The sequence below is a fragment of the Coloeus monedula genome (assembly GCF_965178545.1).
Source record: "Coloeus monedula genome assembly, chromosome: 11".
Taxonomy (NCBI): domain Eukaryota; kingdom Metazoa; phylum Chordata; class Aves; order Passeriformes; family Corvidae; genus Coloeus; species Coloeus monedula.
Window position 1 is genome coordinate 14619602 of NC_138791.1, and position 19395 is coordinate 14638996.

Consider the following 19395-nt stretch of genomic DNA (forward strand, 5'->3'; position numbering starts at 1 on the left):
GTATCTGACTGATGGAGTGTACCTGCAAATCACAGGCTTCAAAATGCCACCGAGGCCTCATCAAGATTTAATGAATCAGAAAACGTTCTGTTTATTGACCAGGATCAAAACAAATGAACAGGAAAAACCAAAAAAACCAAAACAATGTTAAAACAAAAAAAACCCCTCAAAACCAATGAAAACGCAAACTCTCACTGAATAATTAAGGCGTTTGATGATGAAATGGAAAGGGTGTCCAAAGCACTGTTTGGTTAGCTCTGACTGAAAACAATTCTGAACATGCATGCATTTTCCCAGTGACTCTTAGGATATAGAAATTCCTCTGATATTACAAAATACAAAAATATTTTCTCCAAACTCTCATTTACATCGCATTTACAACAATTGTGGAAATAACTTAGGCTCCCACACTGTCCAAGAGACAAATCACCTACCAACATGGCTAATGGAAAACAAAATCATGGTGGAAAGCAAAAGCAACCAGCAAACTGATGCTGAGAGTCAACAGTGGCAACCAAAATGTACAGACAAACAGAGCTCAACGGGGTGGCGGTATCTGGGAGAAGGAAGAGAAACTACTAGGTAAATATTACAGGCTAAAGTGAACCTTTAAAATTAGTATCTCCAAAGTAATATGTGCAAAATATATTCACCATGCCCAGGATTATGACTATTTATACAAGCCAGTCTACAACCTTCTTATAAATCCCTACCCTTCGGGCCTTTTTTTTCTTACAATAAAAGCACTTACACGATCTAAAACAGTGCAAGATTGTGAATTAATTTACATTCTCCCAAGGTGCCTGGCAAGGATGCCATTAGGATATGATACAGTTCTTGCTCTTCTGTCTTTTCCGGCTGTGCAATTGTCCTCTGGCCCCCACCGTGGAAGACTTGGGCATGCTGTATGAGCCGTACTTGTGCAGCAGCTCCTCGCTGGTCACATACCGGAGGCGGGCAGGCTGCGGAATCGGCTCCCCGAGGAAATAGCCCTCATTGTCAGACTCTGAAGAGGAGGAGCAGGTGGAGCACCAGTCGTATTCGGTGAAGTAGGGCCCCCATCTCTCACCCAAGTGGTTCTGCAAGGCAAGATCCGACACCGTCCGGGGACAGTGGCCGTAGACATCCCTGCGGGGACCCTGCTCCACTGTCTCCCTGCAGCTCCTCTGGTGCATGAACGGGTCGTAGTCATCCCTGGCTCGGAGCAAAGGTCTCTCCTTCAGGCGGTAGCACTGCTCACTGGCCAGGTGCAGGGCGTTGTCCGAGCGGGACCGCCGGGACCGCCGGGGCCGGTGCAGGCGATAGTGCTGGTCATCATCCCGGAGAGTGCTTCTCCGGCGCATGCGCTCGCTCATGGGTGTGTGCCTTGGGATCTCCTGTGCCCCCAGCTTGCCCCCGGGCACCCCGCTGCCATAGTCAAAGCTCTGGTGCATCCGTCCGTGCGACGGCCGCTCTCGATAGCCGAGGGGGCTGGCGAGGTCGTGCAGGGTGGGCTCTGTGTCCTGGTACTGCTGCACCGACAGCAGGCTGCGCACGGACTCAGCGCTGCGGAACTGCATGGAGGAGTTCAGGGTGCCCATGTTGCTCATTTTCTCTGAGACGTTCATGCCTGAGTCTTTGCTCAGGTCAGGCATGGAGAACCGGGAGAGGTGCTCCTGGCGCTTGGCTCCACCATCTGCTGAGAGGCCTTTGCAGGAAAAGGGCAAAGGGAAAAAAAAAAAAAGAAGTTAAGAAAGAATTTTCTGTCAGCAGAGATGCAGGGTGGAGGCTGGTTTTGGCCCAAGACTTTTGCTTTAAAAAGTAACTCAGTGGTACGATCCTGTCCTGAAGAGCCCTTTTTAAGAGGAGGACTTATATTTTTTTTTAAAGAGCAGGCAGTTCCTCCTTTGCGGAAATCACACCAATTTAAGGTGTTTTGAGTTGGACTCCAAACTGCTTTTCACGACTTCCTTTCCCATATGTCTACACTGTCTGCGACTTGATAGGAATAACCAGCAACGCCAGGGAGAAATCATGCATCAGAGGTAACCTGAGGCCTCCTGCATGCTGAGCTAACTAGGGTGCCATGATCCAGCCCCCACAGCCTCTGCAATGACAACACATTTTGGAGGACAAAACAATATCAGGGGCAGATGAAAACAGGGCCGCTGACTTAATTCAGGGTTGTCACTATGCTGCACTTTACAGGTCCCCTGAATGACACCTGTGGAGAGACTGAAGTTACAGTTGGGTTTCCCTGGAAGCAAGGAAATGCCTGAGCACCAGAGGGTCTGCTGGAGCTCCCTGTGAGCAGCAGGACAGTGTGAGGGTCAGACTATCCCTGCAGATATCCAGGGAGTTGTGCATGGGCAGGAGCTAGAAACATGAGCTCCAGCTTGATGGGCTGCCTTGCTTGGGAAGGTGACCCATTGGATCTCTCCAATGTGCCGACAAGCCCTGAGCTCCTGTAAAATGCTTTCCTTCAGCCCAGGAAGCCTTCACCTGGCAGCAAGGAAGAAGTGAGGTGTCTGCTCAGCACCTACCTGTCAACAAGAAACTCAGTGCACTCCATAGTGCCCTAGTCCTTGGCTTGTTTTATGGGTGTTTCCTGATTATTTTCTATCTCCCTGTTGGCTTGACAACTGGCAGCAGTCAGTGGTTGCATCGCAAGCTCAGGACAAGATGTTTCGCAAGTTATTTCAAAGGAAATCTGTTTCATCCCAAATCAAACGCAGAGTGTTTGCTTTGGCACCCTTCTCCGTCCCTCTCCGACAACACCCCGCTGCAGACCCAACACAGAGAGCTGTGCACCATCAGCAGAATTTCCAAAATGACGCACAGACTTTATGCAATCACTGAGAATTTATGACTTTGTAAATTAATTATAAAAAATAACAACCCAGCCCACAGTTCAAGAATAAAGCCCTTTTTCCCTCAACAAAAGCTGCCTGCATTTCATCAAGAGCTCAGCTGCTTTTTGGCATTAGCTATTGCTGCTAAACCTGAGCAAGAACAAGGGTTGCTGTCACTAACCCTATTCATGAGCTGCTTCAGAGTTTTCTTGGGCTCAGCCTTAAAAAGATCAACAGATCCTGCAAAGCTGGGCAAGGTTTTCCAAACCCTACCCTTGGTGGCACCTGGAGAGCTTTGGCCACTACTGGCCCTCACCTGGTTTGGTTTTGTTCCCTGAGTCCCAGCTCCTTTGCTTTTCTGCTGTTAATGGGGGTGTTTCTGAAGTTTATGATTACAGAGGAAGGTAAAGTGAAGGTGATCCCTGAACACCACAGGAAGAAGGAGAAGCTGACAGAAGGAAAAGCCATGTTTTGTTTCAAAAAGGACACACTTTTCAAGTCAACTTTATGCTTTCTTTTTTCCTCCCTAAGTCACACTGATTTTGAGTAACCAAGCCCAACACTGCCCACTGCCCTTTGGAAAAAGCCCTGGATGGACTTCCTGTCCCCTCTGAAGACCTGTCCACCCACACTCCACACTCCCATTATGTTTCTCCTCCTTGCTGGAGCTGCTATCTTCTGCCTGTGAACCCAGTGAAGGCATTTGCCACATCAGGTGCTGCTCCCCATGTCCCTCCTGTGCCACTGTGGAGGAGCCCAGCAGCCCCTGGGGGGGGAAGAGCAACTCGGTAACATGCGCAAAGACTTCCTGAAAAGCCAGAGCAACAGTGGGACTGCTGGCAGAGCTGATCACAATGAGAATCATGGCTGTTGACAGTCCAATGTGGCCTTAATCAGATCTGTCAGACAATAGCTGACACCAAGGAAAATGAGCCCTCGGTGATATTTATGCAGCCCTTCATTAAGGGAGCCGGTGCAGCTCAGCAAAAAGAACGAGCAACAGCAGTGCTGTGCAGAAATACAGCTCCAACACCACAGGATGCTTCTGTGACATCAACAGATTGATTTTGGCAACATCATTAAAAAGGGGCCGACCGTGTCCCACTCACAGGGATGTGGGCTGAGCTGGTGCTTTGCTCTCAGCGCCAGCCATATCAGATAGTACCCACAGGTCTCAGCTGCCCCTCACAGCCATCCATCTCCCTTCTGTGGTCCTGCATCCAGCAAGAAAAATAAAGTGTCTAGGCACAGGCTCTGGAGACATGGCAAGAGTGATACAGTGTTTTCAATTAAACAAGACACATCTGCATCCTTCACATCACAGGCAGAATGATGTGGCCAAGATCAAGCAGGACAACCTGGAGGGAAGCAAGTTGTGGTAAGTGAGGTGCTCCAGCTTGGGAAGGGCAGAGCCAGAGCTTCACTGGTTTAGTTTGTGCAGGACAGGGGTCTCCAGTCCCTCACATACTTCCACCAGACACCCATGAGTGCTTTAGTCTTTTCCCCTTGGAAGTCAGCACAGGGCAGTGAGTTCAGACAAGGATTCTGTGACCATGTGAATGGCTCATGCTTGGAGTGCGAGGTTTAATCAGTCCAGGGGATGTTTCTGGCTGATCATTCAGACAGCTTGATTATAATTAAGCACAAACATTCTAAGATCTTGATTTGCTGGGAAAATGCTGATTGTAAGAGGAATCCAGCACTGAATATGTCCATCACCATTGCCAGCACACAGAACTTGGGGTGTGATGGAGCCCATGCTCAGGAGGCTGGTGTAAAGCCACTCCAACATCCAATGGCTTCATTTCTCCATATGACAGAGTGGAAAAGGCTCCATGCTGAGGGGTAAAATGTGTCTTCCTAGGTAGACTGGGTAGGCTGCACATGCACAAGTCTTTTTTTTGGGAGCCACACTTGGAAGTGACCCAGCAAGCTGTGTGGCTGGGAGAGGGAAACTTCATTTTACCTACTCATGGTGACAGTGAAGGATTTATTCCACTCACTCAGGAGCAAAGCTGTGCTTTTCCAGCTGAGCTCTGCATGGCTTTTATGGTGCCCACAGCAGGTTCCAGGTCCAGGATGCAATCTACAATCCTTGCAGAACACAAAAGTGTTTCCCAGCTGAATTTTACATTTATGCCACGGCATCGTGAGTGGGGCTAGGCCCAGATTAGTCTAAGGTCTCTAAATGTCCCTCCCTATGGAGCCACAAGACCTCAGGGGCATAGTGGGAACAAGCCAGGAGTGTTCCAGTCTGACCTCAGTGAGATCAGGAGATAGCAATAACCATTTGTCTAAAAAAATTTCATCTAGAAAACGTAACCTGGGAACAAAGTTTGAAAGAGCAGAGGTTGTTTAGTCTAGAGGAGACAAGGCTGAATGGGATATAGTAACAACCCTCAAATGCAGAAAAAAATGCTTGCAAAGAGGAGGGAACACATTATTCTCCAGGTCTGCTGACTCCTGCAAGGAAAGTTTCAGAAGAAAACTCTTCCTGTGTAATCACAGCAGAAGGTGACTGGGGCAGGCTCTGGTGCTGGAGGATTTCCCTGGCACCCAAAGGCAGTGGGTACCCATGCACATGCAGGGTGTCTTCAGATTCCTGGTCCCACACTGCCCTGGATGGGGTGAAGGTGGCACCAACCCTTGTCTCTTGAGGTCATTTGCCATTCCAGAGCTACACCTATCCATGAGGCCCCATCTTCTTGAGCTACCAGTATTTAAGTACAGCTGTTGCAGCTCCCTCTTAATGAAGTGCTTCATCTGGGAACACAACTAATAATCCAAGAGAGCCTCAGTCTGGAAGAGCACACATGGTGAGACCCCACCATGCAGCCCTGACTTTCTCCTAACTAAGAAATCTGAGAACCTGTTTCCCAAGGCCATCCAAGGGAGCAGGAGCCCTGCTCTGGCCCATGGTGTGGGATGGTTGTTACCACATCACAAAGACCATTCCAAGGGTGCAAACCCAGGGATAATGTGCTGATCCCACCAAAATTTACTTCTGCACAATGCTCTGAGACACATCCATTGTTGGCTGCTCCAGAGACTCATGCACTGGAAGAGATGTCACTGCTGCCTCTGGCATGGTGCTTCAGCCAGTGGCTGTCCTGGAGCCAGACTGGTGCCAACACTGCAGCACACGTAGACAGAGCAGATTTTTCTGCCACTGCTCTCCACTGCATGGGGCTGCCAGGCTCAATATTTCACCCTGGAGCCATGGAAACAGACGCTTTTCCAATGAGCACAAGGGAAAGCTGCAGCTTGGCTGTGGGTGCTCGATATAGAACTGGAGCTAGCTGCAGTGCTGAGAAAACCAAGCAGGTGTCTCATTAACATTCAGGTTCACTAAGAACACATTGTACCATACCCTCTGAAGTCCTTCCCCACCTCTACTGAGAACCATGTTTATCCCATAAACACTGCCATGGGAAATAACACCCAAATAAGCAAAGTAACAGCACAAAGATGCCCCTCGTGAACATCACCTCTACAACCTTGCCACAACAAAGCACTAAGAGGCACTTAAATCCCATTGTGTGCTTTGCTAAACAGGGGCTGCAAGTTGCGTTAATTATGAATTATTAAAGCACTTGGCAAATGACATCAGAGAGGCTGCAGAGAGCACGTGGGCTGGGTGTGAGGCTGGGAATGGAGCCCCCCGTGAGGGGAAGCAGCTCCCAGCCCCCAATAAATCAAACTCCCCATGAAGCTGTGCTAACATGGGGTGAGCCAGCATCCCACTGCAGGAGAGCATCACCCATGGAATGCAGAATATCCTGACATAGGATATTGCAAACAAACAAGGCTGTGCTGACACTTGCTTCTTGCCTTTATATTTATCACAGCGGACACACACACCTGTGCATCACAGCTCTCACCACAGAGCCCCACAGAGGTGCCTGCCAGCACCAAAACCTAGCACCCAGCCCCGACAGCCAGTGTTTAAATGCAGCTATAGATGCATAGGAGGGGACAGCATGGCATCTCTTGTGTCTGGCCCCCTGTGCCACAGGCTTCTCTCTCACACAGTATCAGGCATCCTCACCACCCCTCAAACAGGGTTTATTTCAAGGTCAGCTTCTAGAACTAAAAAGAAGTTTAAGGAGAAACAGCCTGCACAGAGCTTTGTTTATAGCCCAGCCCCATCTCACTTCTGAGCAACCTCAGGGCATGCAGAAATAAAGCAGAACCTTTATGTAACTGGAAATCATGGTAAGTAAACAATTTGGGGGGAAGGCAGAGCCCCCAGCAAGTGGGTCACAGTCCCATCAGCCTCCCATGGTGTCCCCATGTACAACTCATAGATGTCATTGGTTATTTCCCACCCAATTAGTCCCTTCCAGCTTGGTGAAAAGAAGTCCCTATGTGGGTGCTGCTGGGAAAAGGGTTGTATTTTAACCTAGAAGCCCCCCCTATAGCTCCTTTATCAGCAGTCCCATCTCCTGCACCCTCCCCAGCTGATGGCCAACAAGCCATGTTGCAGATGATGTGCTATTGCTTCCCCCAATAACATCTCCTTCCAGAAGTCCATTTCGGTTCTCCCTCGGTTTGCATTACCCCACATGCTCTGCAGACCCACACATGTCACATGTGTGACACTGAAGGGTTGAAGACAGGCAGGAGGTTGGCCTCTGCAGCAGGCACACGAAACCTCCCACTGTTGAGTGGCAAAAGGCAAGTGAGGGAGAGAAGAAATGTTCTTGACAGTTTTACAGTGGTTTGGCACTGGGTCTTTGGGGTGGAAAACCTTTATCTTCACATTGGTTTTGAAATTATCTGGCTTGAATTAGGGAATGTTATACCTGTGCCTCAAAATTTCAAGAATTTCTCCCAGGGATCTCGTCTTCCAACTTGGAAGCAGTTTGGAGGAAAGAGAGTGATAAGAATATGGTGGAGAGCTGGGAGCCTCCTTTTTTCATAGGAAAACTCAGAACAGCCAATGTGTCATTTTCTGGATTGCATAACTCAGCTGGAGCACTCAAGGCAGCTGCCCTCTCCAGCCCAGGGGAGAGAGGAACACCCATGGGATGCAGTGGTACTGAGGACACGGGAAGGGAGACCAGAATCCAGACCCCTCACTGCCATCCCTGAGGGTGTTCAGGAGCTGCTCCCAAGCTCCCAGTGCAGGAGAGGCTGGGTTAATTAATGTCTCTCCAGAAAATGCAACCTGGGCCCTTAGTCAGGGCTTGTTCTTACCCTCACCTGCCCTGCAGCTTTTAGCTCCTCTGCAGGCAGAGGAAGAAAAGGGACTGGAGACAGATGATGCTGTCAGGTCACTGCAGCTCAAACATGCAGGGATCAGCCCTGTTCTCTCCACTTTCTGGGTATATCAACAGTTGTTGTCTAGTCCTGGAAAAACAAACTATTTGGGGTCTCTGGGCATCACACAACACAGATGACAGGAGCAGTGTGTACCATACAAGTGAAATCACATTCCACCCTGTAACAGCACCACTTTAACATATTTTTAAACTGGATTTATGCCTGTGACAGATGCTCCCCTCACCCAAACTCATTTTCGCAAGGAATCCTTAAAATCTGTTTCTCTTTTTGCATACAGCAGTGTCACCATTCAAAGTGACTTCTACCTCCAGAGGGCTCCTGCTCTCTGCAAGCAGCACACAAAGACATTGTTCCTAGAGAACAACATTTAGCTTGCAGGTACTTTCTTAAGTGGGCCATTTGACCAGCTGTCATTTTGTGGAAATAACTGCTTGGAATCAGCAGAGATCAGCTCTTGATTTCTAACTCCACTGCCAAGCACATGCAGTGACTGCAAAACCTTTCTGGAGAGAAACACAAACACAGGGAGCTGGGCTGATGGACTGAGTATCTTCTGGGAAGTGATTAACCCCTGGTAGAATCAGGCTTTTTATCATGAGCAAACCTTCTTGGACAAATTCCATCTTAACATCATCCCAGTTGCTTAATACAGGGAGCTAGCTACAAGGCAAACACTGCTATAGGATCCACTGGTTTTTGTTCTTGTTACTGCCATTAAAAAAAAACAAACCACCCAAAACCCCCAAAAGTAGACAAAGGAAGCACAATATAAAAGATAGTATAAAAGAAAATCTGCAAAAATTAGCTCTCTCTTGGAAAACAGGCTGAGAAATTGTTTCCTTTTTGCTTCTCCATCTAATGGCCATGTAGTGCAGGAGGATACAGTCTCCAAGAAGCTGTAGCAGATTGGAGTCTGCTGTAGCCTTCAGCTGATGGCAGAATAGGGATTTTCAAATAGAGACATGGAAGGGAAGGAGAGATGCCTTCCACCCGCAGGAGACTGCCCTTTGCCAGCGGATGTGCTTAAATCCCATCAGCATTTGTGGCAATTACACAAGCGCAAAGCACAGGGCAGCAGAGACACTCCCACCTAATTCAAGCCTCAACACAGAGCACAAGGAGGGTCACAGCCACCTCTGCCACTTGCGTGTCTTCTGGCGCACTGCTGCCCATGGTGACAGCAGAGCACAACCCAGCACTGTAAGGGCACATGCCCAGGATTAACACGGTGTCTCACCTCTTTACTAACGCATAGGAATTGGCTTTAAAGTGATTAAACAGAGCCCTTTTGATAAGGTAGAAACCTGGGGTTTTGCAGGAGATTGGGGTCATGTAGATCTTGACCCCGAAATGGCTGACACAATGACTGACCCTGAAATATTACAGGGAACAACATCTGCTCACGGCAGGCAGCCTTCCGGCCAAAGGACAGGGATTACTGCTGCACAGCCCTGAGTTACCTGCATTACTGATTGTCTCTGGCTAATTAGTAGTTAAGTCGTAATAAAAACATCACAGCAAAATCTGCTGCGAGGGAGGTACCAGCTTTTAACATGTGTTCTCCAGGTCAGGGACTGTTTGCCCGTCAGCTCCCTATAAAAAGCAGAATGTTTTCAGCGATGCCATAAAACCTTAGATGGATGCAGTGTTAATTATTTCACTTTATAAGGTGGAGCAACTGTGCAGCTCAAAGGGACTTTGTATGTGGATGCCTGGGAGCTTCAGCAAAGCAGAACTGGAGGATGCAGGGTGGAGGACATGGGATGAGCCAGACCCCTGGGCTGTGTTTGGGGGCTGCTCTGTGGGGAGCTTGCTCAGCCACAGCAGGGAGTGCAGGGATGGGAAAAAGCCAGGCAGTGGAGTGCTGTGCCCTGACATCACCTGCCCAAAAACCTGCTCTCTCACAGACCTCATCCAGGTCACCAAATCTCCCTGTCCTCAAAACACTGCCAATTAAATGGGATGATAATTGTGTCCTCCATAATTGCAGGCATAGCCCTGGGGGAGCTGCCTGTTGCTCCTAGCTCAGCTGAGCCAGCTCCCAGAGCAAGGAAAATTATTAGAACCTTACGCATTAATAAAAATATTATCACCTCACTCTGCAGAGGAACAGTGAACACTCACTGCAAGCCCCATCATGCTGAACATCTGCTCCAGAAAGCAGCAAGCCATTAAGGCAGTCACTGCCCCTGAGGAAAATTCAGACTCTGGCTCCATATGGAGGATGGATGCCTTTGGAACATCTTCCTCCCAGCATTTTAAAAAGGGGTTTCTAAAATGAAAGGCAGAATGATTTTCACTTTGATATGAAGGCCTTGCCACATTTTCTGTGTCTTGACGTATATCCCCAATAATATGTTACACTTCAGCTCCAAAGCATGCAACAACCCCTCCACTGCTTAGGGATTGCTCATCCAAGCTTGGTGTTGCTCAAGACTCTTTGTACTGATGGGGTTTACACAACGCAAGTTTTCAGGAACACAAGAGGCTTTCGAAATGTGGAGCTTTGCTTAGGGAAACCCTGTTTTGGAGAGCAATTCCCGATTCCCTCGCCATTTCACATCTATTTCTCCTTTGTGTATATCTGAGGCTGTTTAAGCAAAACCCTTCCCAGCTCATTAGCTTCTCCTCTGCCCCCATTTTTCCACTTGCTGGATAGGGAGATCCTGGCTGAAACAGAGATCATTTCACATCTTGGCATAGGGCTGGCAGCTTTGCTAAACAAACACACCAAACCCTGGGTGCGGGTGAAAAGGCACAGGCGTAGCAGAGCAAACCTGTCCATCCAGGTGGGGCAGAGCCCAGAACTGGGATTCAGGGGAGGCTCAGCTCTCTTTGGGCTTGGCAATCCTCACCACCCACTGCTAGCATCCTGTGGGGGTTCCTCAGGACCAGGCACAAACACCCCACAGGCCACTGCCTGCCAGCAACAAGGCAGAAGGGCTCCATCTTGCAGTCATTCAGATGCAGGACCTGCCTAAATCCAAGCAATGCTTGTCTGGAACAGAAAAAATCCTGGGGAGCCACAAAGAAAAAAGCAAGGCAGTTTCTCTGGAGAGCAAACCAGGCTCAGTATTCTCTTTTCTGAGAAGTTTTCCGCTGAGGGACCTGGGAGCTGTGGTGGGTGAGTGAAGCAGTGCAGGCTGCAGGAAGGACGGAGCCTGCCCAGTGCCAGCTGTGGACCAGAGCTGCACACAGACACATGTGTGCACATACACCCATCCCTGCAGCCGTGAGTGAAACCCAAACATGTCTGAGGTGAGAGGACTGAGAAATATGACCCTGGGATGTGCTCGTGAGAAACAGGCTCAGCCTGATGGGACAAGTATCTTGCCTGGCTTTTCCCTGCAGTTTCTACCAAGGGGTTGGGGAAGAGGAATTAAAGAGCTGTGTACATAGAGGGGGAGGAATTTCTTTTAACTAGTCACGTGCTTGAGGACTGCATAACATTCAAAAGGGGTTAACTGGGCCTATTTCAAAGCACTTAAAAATACTTTTAGCCCGCAAGGACAGCTGACAGCAGTCCTTCAAATGCTGAAGGCTGGAATCTGCCTCTGCGTTAGCAGGTGGCCTTGATTTTCCCCCCTCTCTTCACAAAAGGGAGGATTAAAGAGCTTGAAAACATTTGTTCTGAGCTGAACAGAAAGGCCAGCCATCTATAAAGCCCTGCACTTGGTAAACAAGCAAGCAAATGGAGAGGAACTGTTAGGCTTGTTGGGACCAGGCAGACAACTGTTAAGACTTGGTGGTCCCCAAGTTGTCGGTCACCCTCACATTGGGAAGACACTGGAACACAAGGGACTCAATTGCATGGAGGGTGTGCTGGGGTAGTCTCAGGGTGGCAGGAGCAGAGGTGACATACCTGTAGCATTGGAGAGTGCGAGGGACTCCATGGAGCCTCGGGGGGTCTGCTCAGTGGGCGTCAGATCCTCTGTGAACTTGAGGGCATTAATGGGGTGACGGGTGCGGCACTGTGACGTTGGCATCCCACCCTCCTCTTCCTCTTCATACTTGGGGACTTTGAGATTTCCTCTGGTCTCTGGGAAGCTCTGGTTGGACATATCACTGTAGCTCTCCTGTGAGTGGAGCCTCCCTGAGTAGTAGTCCTCTCTGCAGTCCTGGATGAAGCTGCCACCATGGCTCTTCATGGCCAGCGAAGAGCTCCTCTTTGGGTTGCTGAAGTGTTTTGCCCATAAATCCGACTGTGAGCCTGGGACCTGGGTGGGGTTATAGGAGGTTCTTATGTTGCACTGGCTGAGAAGCTGCAAGGGGGTTTGAGACTGGCTTTGCTCCATTTTGCCCCCGTAGTGATAGAGCTCGTCCCGGCTCCTCCACAAGTGGTCCCTGTTGAGGCTCGGTGTCTGGCTGGCCAGGCTCAGCAGATCCATCTGCAGGGACAGCGGGTCCACGTCGGTAGAGAGACGGTTGGAGGTGACCTGCAGCTGGTTGCAGGGGCTGCGTGCACCCTCCTCACCCTTCGCCTTGTTCTTGCCGATCTTGGCGCTGCGGCGGGATTCCTTGGCTCGTGCGCTCTGGAAAGCTGAGTCGGAGGAGTCGGAGCCATTGGGGTCATCACCAATGCTGCAGGCCCTGGAGCAGAAGATCTGCCCCTGCTTGGGCAGGAAGGGCCGTCCCAGCAGTGACTTCTTGCACTGGGCGCAGCAAAAGCAGGTCTCGGTGGCGTGCCAGTGCTGGCCGTCGTATGTCATCTGGCCCTGGTCAATACCTTGAGGGGGAAGACACACAGTGTCAGGGTCATCTAACACTGCACTTAACACCTGCATCGAGGTCAGGCTGGATGGGCTTTTGAGCAACCTGGTCTAGTGGAAAGTGTCCCTGTCGATGGTGGGCAGTTGGAATGAGACTACCTTTAAGGTCTCTTCCAACCCAAACCATCCTATGACCCTATGATCCCCTATGAGTGATGTGCACTCAGCCTCGCTTGAAAGCCCTTTTTCAGGGTTTCTCTGATGCATGAAGTTAATCCCATTTTTAATTCCTCCCAATTCTAATTCCAGGCCTTTGCTTGGGAGTTACTCAGTGTTGGGAATGGCAGCAGAACCATGCCTCAAGCTATTTTGTATTAAATGGGGATATTTCCGATCATAAAGCAAAGGAATGCAAGAACTTCTCCAAAAAGTCCTTGAAGTAAAAGTAATATGCTGCTTATTAAAAAAAAAAAAAAAAAGCCTCCAACTAAACCATAATGAGGAATTTGTGCTGCCTTGGTTAAGTATGTAACAGAGCAGATGACATCCCTGTCCCTTGCTGCTACTGTGGTCCCATCCTAACTTTATTTTGGCTTCTGGGGCCGCTTCTCCAAAAGAGAATGGAAAGAGCTGGCCCCAGGGGTCAAGCACACACCCTTGCCTTGCACCCAGCCACATTTCCTGGGTTGCTTCACCAGGTCCACCTTGGGTTCAGTAAAGGAATTGATGCAGTCAGACTGTCCCCCGCCAGCCAAACCTCAAGGAGCAACATCTGCACAGTGCTCTCAGTCAGAGCCATGAGCAAAGCTCCTGAGGTTTCAATTACAACGTTTGCACTCTTGTTTAAGCTGCTGTTCCTGGCCAAAGCCCTTGTTGCCCTCATTCCCTGAGAAACTGCAGTGCACAGTGTGGGCTGGCCGGCACGGCGGGTGTCACACCCACATGTGCACAGCACGTGCCTGCACACCCGCTATGGGGCCAAGTGCTGCCAGGTAACTTATAAATGAACAGTATGTTAATGGTCTGTTTTATTCCAGGCTAAATTAGGTTTAGTATAATCGGGTTTTTTCCTCCCCTTATAGTGAGCAAAATGCTTTTATACAGATGGGAGTGCTACCCTTGTGGGCAAAAGAGAGACAAGATGGTGGGTGGGATTTTACCAGCTCCTTTTCCACTGCCCAAAGCCATCTTGCAGAGGAAGGAAGGCAGCCTCTTTACTTCATCCTCACCAACCCAAGCCTTACAAGACTTAATCACATGCTTACTTCTTATGTAAGAATCACTTCCTACTTCTTATGATTTATGTAGCTTGTAGGCACAGTGCTCAGTTCACTACTATGAGCGACTTGAAGCAAAATGGTTGCAGTCCCTCCTTTGCTAGAAATGTGCAAATATGGACAAAACCAGACATTTTACCCTGAAAACCTGACAGTCAGCAGGCTCCAGCAGGCCAGTTGGAGTGAAGGACAGCAGATGGGAGAAGCACAAAGGAAGGGACCATGCAAGAAGCATTAACAGCTGCTTCTTCACTGTTCTGCAGCTGAGCTTTTGGAAAGGATGTGCTGCAGGTCACAGCAGACACATCCTCCAAGTGCTCCACCGAAACCCTGAGCCTCCCCTCCCTGTGCCATCTGGCTGCTGCACAAGAGCAAAATGGTTGTTTTCTTTTTCCCCTGCAGCACATGAAATATTTGAACATGTGAGCTCACCTCTATGGACAAAGGAAGGGCTGCCTGTGTGTTCATGGTGCTCAGCCAAGTGGCAAAGGGGGCTGGGGAGAGTAGCAAGGTGCTTCCCAGCCCACCCAGCTTGCGGACAGCTAGCCCCTTGAATGAAGTGCATTTTAAATCACTGTTCTAGAAACATAAATTGACCCTGATGCATTATTTATTTCTGTCTGAGAACATCTATCTGCAAATTGATTGAAAAAGGCTCAGAAACAATAATGATGCCTAATGAACAAGCATCTTTTCTGACAGTAGCTCATCAAATCATGTGATCCTTTGGCAAGCTTGGATGGGAAGAATCTGAGTCGAAGAGCCAGGCTGCTTACAGGAAAATGCGATTTAAAGGGAAAAAAACATGCCAGAGAAATTTTATTATGCCAGAGAAAGCTTTCACTGGCTGCCATTGCTGCTGAGGTTGCCCTCTGATAATTGTCCCCTCTCTGACTACAAAAAGGGGGATAAACAGTGGTTTAATCAAATAAATTACCATGTTACCTCCTTGGTGGGATGGGAGAGAGGCATAAGCACATTTGGTTGCCCCAGCCATGCATAGTCCTGCCCGCAGCCCCACAGTGTTGTCAAGGACTTAACGCAACAGCTCTTGTCAGCAGCAAGCTCCCCAGCAGCGCTGTGCCCGCTGCCCTCCTGCACATACCGATGTGCTGGGCGCAGGTGTCACAGTACTCGGCGTACAGGGACTCAAAGCAGCTGCAGCAGTAGGGCCTCCCATCCTTCATGATGTAGCGCTGCCCCCCCAGAACTGTCTCGCACTCAAAACAGCAGAAATGCTTCATGTGCCAGTGCCTCCCTTCGGCCTCAGTGCACTCGTCGGCAAAAATGATCTGGGGGAAAAAACACACAAGCGTGGAGCAGAGTTGGTCAGAAAAGGAACCTGGGATGCAGACACCAACCTTTGTGTCTCCAGTCCAGTGCATGGCAGCTGTGCCCCTTTGTTGATGCAACCTCCAAATTTTACAGCTAACTTCCCCAGTCTTGCATGGGAAACTCCCATGGTTTGGTTTGTGGCAGGGGCACCCATCATTTCTTAGAAAAATCCATTAAAATGCAAATTCCTCAGAAGTGCATTAGTGCCCAGACTACAAAGTGTTAAGGCAGAGCTGCAGTAATGTGCTCATAAGCTCATCCATCAACTGGAGAGGTTGATCAGGATAATAAACTAACTTATATACAACCTATCGATCTGGTGGACTTCTGAAGAACAGAGCAGCTGCTTACTGGAACACATTTACCCATCTCGGAAACAGGGACCTGACCACAAAGGATGAGCAAAAACACAAGGAGAAGTGGCAGCTCTCTAGAGAGGAGAAAAGATGGAGCTACCTTGGCTCCTCATCTTGCTGCTACCCCAGCCTGGGTGCTTATAAAGGTGATTGCAGTCATTATACCAGTGGGGAAACTGAGGCACAGAGCACTGTTAAGGATGACTTGGAGAAGCAGCCATCTAAAATGTCTTCAGCAGATCCCACCCTATCTCAACTCCCAAAGCCAAGCCAAGGGAGCCAGCAGCCCTAGATCTTCTCCCTGTTTCTCTACCCTGGCACAGGGTACACCAAAAATTTTCCCCTGCAGATCCTCCTATCCCTGAATTACTGTTTCTCACAATTAGCACTTGATGTTTTAGGGGGAAAAAAGCATGCTGAAGGAGCTGAATGAAAGAATTAAATGAAAATTTGCAGGGATAAAAAGTACATGAAAAAAAATTACCCAGCCTAAGCCACGAAGAAATAGAGCCAGTCGAATGGTTAGGGGTTGTTTTTCACTGGTAACACTACAAATTTAATTGGACACATACATCAATGCTCTTTATATTTGAAGTGCATATAGCCTTGGATATTTACTATTACATGCTTGCAAAGATGGAACGTGGTATTTTATAGTGCATACAGTTTTCCACACTATGGTTTTCATAACTTTAAAAACCTGAGCAATCTCCTTCACCAGCCTTTTAAACAGAGATTTACAATTGAGAAGTGCTCAGAGGTGATTCTGTATGGTTTTCTATATTAGTTTTGTATTCTATTTGTTCAGCTTCCTACAGCCTGTTAATCACCTCTCTCAAAGCCTATTTCAGCTTGGCATGTACTCAGACATGACCGACTTGTAAGAAACACAGCATCCATCCCATCACAGGCTTTTTCTGGGGAAATGGAGGAGAAGGGAGGATCACCACACCAGCTGGGCTAAAATCACACAGCATGGGGGCTGTGCTTCTACTGGAAACACTCATGGAAACCCCCCAGCTTCCTGCATGTAGATGAGGTCCTAACTCAGAACAGTCCTAGGCAGACTGCAACTAAGAATACCTGAAACCTCAGGAAAAGCTTGCTCGACCCCTTGGCAAAGCCAAGCCATCAGACTTGGTGTGTATGCCTTCATGAAAAAGTCAGGGATGGAGGGGAAATGCCACCCAACCCTCTTGTGCCACCCCAGTGGGCAGCAGTGCTCGTGGCAGATGCTGGCTCTTACCTCATCACAAGCAGCGCAGCGGGGCTTGAGGCACTCGGCGTGGTGCCTGCCACAGTAGATCTTCCCATCCTGGTAGAAGTAGATCAGGTCGACCAGCAGCTCATTGCAGATGCTGCAGATGAAGCAGGGAGGGTGCCAGCAGACGCCGTGTCCCGCTCGCGAGGCGAAGACGGCCATGTCCCCTCCATTGATCTGGCCACCACACTGTCAGAAAAGCCACAGATTAACAGGGGGTGCGGGTGACCCCACTGCTACCCATTGCCAACCAGCTGCTCTCACAATCACTTCCCTGCACAATGCCAGGAGCTGAATTGACAGCTCCATGTCAAATATCCTGAAAGGTGCCCTGACAGACCCCAGCACTCACACCTGGCAGGGTCATGGGCAGATACTTGTCCCATGAGCCTCATTAAACCATAGAATGGTGTGACTTGGAAGGAACCTGAAGATCATTCAGTTCCAATCCCCCTACATTCCACCAGACCAGGTTCCTCAAAGCCTCATCCAATCTGGCCTTAAACACTTCCAGGGATGGAGCAGTCACAACTTCCCTAGGCAACCTGTGCTAGTGCCTCAACACTTTCACAGGGAAGAATTTCTTTCTCGTATCTAATCTAAACATGCCCTCTGTCAGTTTAAAGCCATTCCCTCTATCAATATATGCCCTTCAGCTATATACCTCTTCAGCTCTCATGTAGTCCCTTTAGGTACTGGAAATGTTTTAAAGGCACCCCAGAACCTTCTCCTCTCCATGGTGAAAGCTCCAACTCTCTCAGCCTGTCTTAAAAGGAGACGTGCTTCACATAACTTGGGTGATGCAGGTACCAGTTCATCAGCCACTACCCACCTGCTCACAGATGGCTCCTGTCATGGTTACAGGGAATGGTCGAACATTGCCTCTCCCTAAATTTTCCCTCTTCCTCTGGTTGCTGAAGAGTTTGAGCTCCCTCTTCTCCTCCTCATCCAATGAGTTGCAATAGCGGACCTAAAAAACACACGTGATGCTCAGTGCCTGGGGTGTCCCTGGCGCACCGCCCAGTGAGGGGCAGTTCCATGGGCCCTGCAAACCCCTGCCCTTGGCTTGGGAGAGGCTGGAGAAACAAAGGTGTATGGGCTTCAGTCTTCTGGGGTTTGGTCAGAATTTCAAGAGGCGGAGATGAGAAAAAGGGGCAGGAGAAATGTTGCTTTTTAGGTGCTCAATTTGTAGAAAAGCCTTAAAAGTTGGGTTCTCAGAGTCCCACCCAGACCATCAATTGGACTGATGGTTTTCCTGCTTTCTCCATCAGCCTCCTGTGTCAGAGGTCTTCATAATATTCCACTGGTATTTCTAGAGCACAGACCCTTTTCTCTGCACAAATTATGGTACGGGAAGAGTTCCAGGGACTTGTGAACTATTCTTCCAGCAAAGGATCAGGTCTGCACATTTGCAAAACCTCTGCATTGCAAGGTAATAAGGAAATAAGTAAAATAAAAGGATACAAACAACAAATGATGCAATTTCCCCGAAGCTTATAAAACTCTGAGGTTTTCCTGGCTATTTCCATCCTGCAGTCTTAGCTCTTGGCTGGTTGCATTTCAATGGGGAATACAACTGAAGAGCCAGGGAGGTCAAATGTAGCACCAGTGCCAATCCACCCTCTGTTACTTGGGAGAGAAGGCTCATGGAGCTGAGCAGAGCTAATCACATGAGCAACCACCACACCTTGAATTTTCAAACGAGCAAAACTGAGCATGAAGGGAAACTGGATGCAAAATCTGCCACTTTGCAGAAAATACACACAGACTTGTGTGTCCAACTTGCAGGAAAACACAGGCTGCAGTAGCAGCTCTTGTGTGTATTTACTCTTATGTTTTTTGGCTGTCAGAGGCTGTGGGTTTCCAGCAGCTGCCAGGGAAGCAGGCAGGCAGGTTGGTGCTCAAGGGTGTACAGGAAGAAGCCCCTTCCTTGTGCCTGGAGCTCCCCCCATGCTGACAGTGCTGTGCCTGTGGCACCCAGCCACGTGCAGGCAAACTTGTTAAAATCTGACTGAGATCAAACAAGTTACCTGCATGTATTTCCCAGAGCGGCTTCTTCAGAAAGTAGCATGAAAATTATTCTTTTCGTTTACACAGGGAAATTTTGTGGGTTACCAGAAGCCAGTGTTCTCACTGGTGAGATCAGGACGTCAAAGACCAGACCCTTTTTGCTGCCTCACATCATTCTTACGAGATGTAAGAAGGTTTATTTTGCTCTGACTGGTTTTGACTCAACCTGCGGCCTCCCAGGCTCTCCCAGCTCATGAGGCTCAGCCCAGCTGAAGCCCCTCCTCAGCACACTCACTCCCACTCCCAAGGTGAGTCGGAAGCAGCACACGG

The 19395-nt window shown here is 49.0% G+C and overlaps 1 protein-coding gene across 1 annotated transcript in view; it reads right to left on the reverse strand.

Moving 5' to 3' along the window:
- Positions 1-818: 818 nt before the first annotated feature.
- Positions 819-19395, reverse strand: part of PRICKLE2 (prickle planar cell polarity protein 2) — a gene marked incomplete at both ends in the record, with an annotated part of 107373 nt that continues 88796 nt past the window's right edge. The window contains 5 exons of the mRNA XM_082288524.1: positions 819-1687; positions 11980-12843; positions 15209-15395; positions 17041-17244; positions 17888-18025. Of these exons, the coding sequence (XP_082144650.1) occupies positions 819-1687; positions 11980-12843; positions 15209-15395; positions 17041-17244; positions 17888-18025 (2262 nt within the window). The remainder of the gene's footprint in view (positions 1688-11979; positions 12844-15208; positions 15396-17040; positions 17245-17887; positions 18026-19395) is intronic.